This window comes from Mauremys mutica, chromosome 3, assembly GCF_020497125.1.
Source record: "Mauremys mutica isolate MM-2020 ecotype Southern chromosome 3, ASM2049712v1, whole genome shotgun sequence".
Taxonomy (NCBI): Eukaryota; Metazoa; Chordata; order Testudines; family Geoemydidae; genus Mauremys; species Mauremys mutica.
In genome coordinates, this window is record NC_059074.1 from 47,456,174 (window position 1) to 47,458,855 (window position 2,682).

Genomic DNA, 2,682 nt, shown 5'->3' on the forward strand with positions numbered 1-2,682 from the left:
CATGAAATAAGACCAGGTAACAAACTTTGGAACTTGTCCAAAAATTGTGAGCTACCCCTCTCCTGTTTGCACATCATACTGGTACTAAACCAGTGCCAAAAGATGGATTACACTAGTATGTTCCATGTAGTGGGGGGGTTTTCTGTTTGTTCATTTTTAAATGTTCAACATCTGCAATAAAAGGAATTAAGTAACATGGATATCTGTCCTTTGCTGATTCTCTGGAGGACATCAGCTGGGTTGGAAAAGTAACAAATGTATTCCAACGCTGCTGACATGGCTAAGATCAAGGCCCGCGACCTGCGAGGGAAGAAGAAGGAGGAGCTGCTGAAGCAGCTGGATGACCTGAAGGTGGAGCTGTCCCAGCTGCGGGTGGCCAAGGTGACTGGCGGAGCCGCCTCCAAGCTGTCCAAGATCCGGGTTGTCCGCAAATCCATTGCCAGAGTGCTGACTGTCATCAACCAGACCCAGAAAGAGAACCTGAGGAAATTTTACAAAGGCAAAAAGTACAAGCCTCTTGACCTACGGCCGAAGAAGACTCGTGCCATGCGCCGCAGATTAAATAAGTACGAAGAAAGTTTGAAGACCAAAAAACAGCAGCGAAAAGAGCGCCTGTACCCTGTCCGGAAGTTTGCTGTTAAGGCATAAACCGTTTGCATACTATGGATCTGTCAATTATATTGGCCAGCTTTTTCTCATTAAACATCAAGTTGTTTGGGAAAAAAAAAAAAAAAACATGGAAAACATACACAACTTTCCCCATCCTTGATGTATATCACTAAGACTTGTGATATTTTTGAACTTTGGGTGAGATTTAAAAAAAATTCTGCAGCCATCCCAGCAAAATTTTGTACACCATGCAATGATGAGGTAAAAAAAAATTGGTTTAATGATACAATCAAAACATGCTTTCAGTTCACCATGTACCGAGAAAAGACACACACACTGAAATACATTTTAAATTTTACTGAAACTGGGAGGTAGATGTGTAACCCCCACTCCTCCTGGGTGCAGTGTTCTTACCCCTGTAGTGGCATTGAGACCACTTCAAGATTAATGAGTCTGCTACAGCCTTAGCTAAGGGCTATTTTAGCTCATGCAGTAGAGGCTCATGCACTAAGCTCAACAGGTCCTTGGTTCAATCTTGCTCGCCAACGACTAGGATATGTGGTTGTTACAGATAAAGAAAATATGAACATTTGTCTAACAAACAAAAACAAAAAACCCATGCAACTACAAGAACTGTGTGTAATTCAATCTTAAGAGCTTTAGGACATAATTCCACACGAACACACAGTTCTGCAGATTTGTGAGTGGCAGCAAATTTCTCAAAGCAGCATATAAAAAAAACAAAGCCATTTCCCAAGTACAATTTTCAATGAAATGTCAGAAGTCAAGAGTTTAGAAACAAAATAACATAACTGTTCTGTTTTATTGAGATAGAATATGTAGGCCAAAGGCTTCAACCTAACCCAATACTTATCTACATTGAACAGTGTTCTACAAGGTTCAGAGTTTGGTATACAGAGACCTCAGCCTGTTTAATACCATGGCAAACATACTATTAAAAATCTTTTAAACCTTTTATTAAAGATACAGAAAAGAAAAATGGTTAAAGCGTTTAAAATGTAACTAACATCTTCTCTTTTACTTTAACAACATCCCTTATTCCCTTTTGCGATTAGCTGAAGAATTTTTTGAAGTAAAAATTCCCTTGTTTGCTTGTTTGACAGTCTCTTAAATGGTATCAGAATAGTAATAACTGTCCTCGTGGGGAAAAGAGGAGAAGTTAGTGGAGATGGGCTGGAGCTGTTGTTGTTAAAGTCCGATCCCATTTCATCCCTGGTGTTGTTTGTGATTCAGCAGGATCCAATAGAGGTGGTTACATCATTTGGGTCCCTCTCGCTGGCCCGGTCTAGTCAGGACATCTCTCAGGATCAGGATGATGATGGCCTGTGGTCCCATGAGATGGTGGGAATGACAGCCATTATGGTGAAGCTTGCTCTAGTAGCCAATTTTTCACTCCAAAGTCTCTTCAAGGACCCACAAAGAAAAAAGTGAGTGAAACAGCCCATTCCCTTATTATTTTGTCCACCAACTAGACCTAGTTTCTGACACACCAATTGTGGGTCACTGATTTCTGGTTCTACTCTTTTCTTGTTTACCAGGCAGGACCTTAACACAATCCTTGAGTCATAGCAGTAGGCTATGTCTTTCTGTCTCTCCTTCATACATTTTCCCATCAACATTTGTTGTTATAGGTTATCATGACATCTTATGAACTTTCACATACTTCTTGCCGTTGAGCTCACAAATAGGGTAAATTTCTAGGCCCAATTATCACAATAGTTCTCAAAACACACAAATATCATTGGAGAATTGTTCCCAAAGTTTAATTTCTTTGAACATTTCTCCTACTACTCCTACTCAGCTGTGGGGAATGGTGAGGCAGGATAGCTCTTGGAGTCACACTGGGGTTTCTCCAAAAGAGGGCTATGGGGGCTGGTTATTGTTGGCGTCCTTGCACTTCAGCTAGCCCAGTGTTGTCCTCCTGCCCAGTGGAAGTGTTGTTTGGACACAGAACTGAAGTCATAGCAGCACCCTGGTCTGCTGATGGAGGAGGTGGGCCTCAGCAGGAGGCAGACACTGCACTTTGTCAGACATTAATCCAATTAGCCATTC

The 2,682-nt window shown here is 41.4% G+C and overlaps 1 protein-coding gene across 1 annotated transcript; it reads left to right on the plus strand.

Moving 5' to 3' along the window:
- Nucleotides 1-266: 266 nt before the first annotated feature.
- LOC123366928 (60S ribosomal protein L35) lies at nucleotides 267-718 on the plus strand. The gene has a single exon (XM_045010843.1). The coding sequence runs from the start codon at nucleotides 277-279 to the stop codon at nucleotides 646-648; it is 372 nt and encodes a 123-aa protein (XP_044866778.1). The 5' UTR covers nucleotides 267-276; the 3' UTR covers nucleotides 649-718.
- The last annotated feature ends 1,964 nt before the right edge of the window (nucleotides 719-2,682 follow it).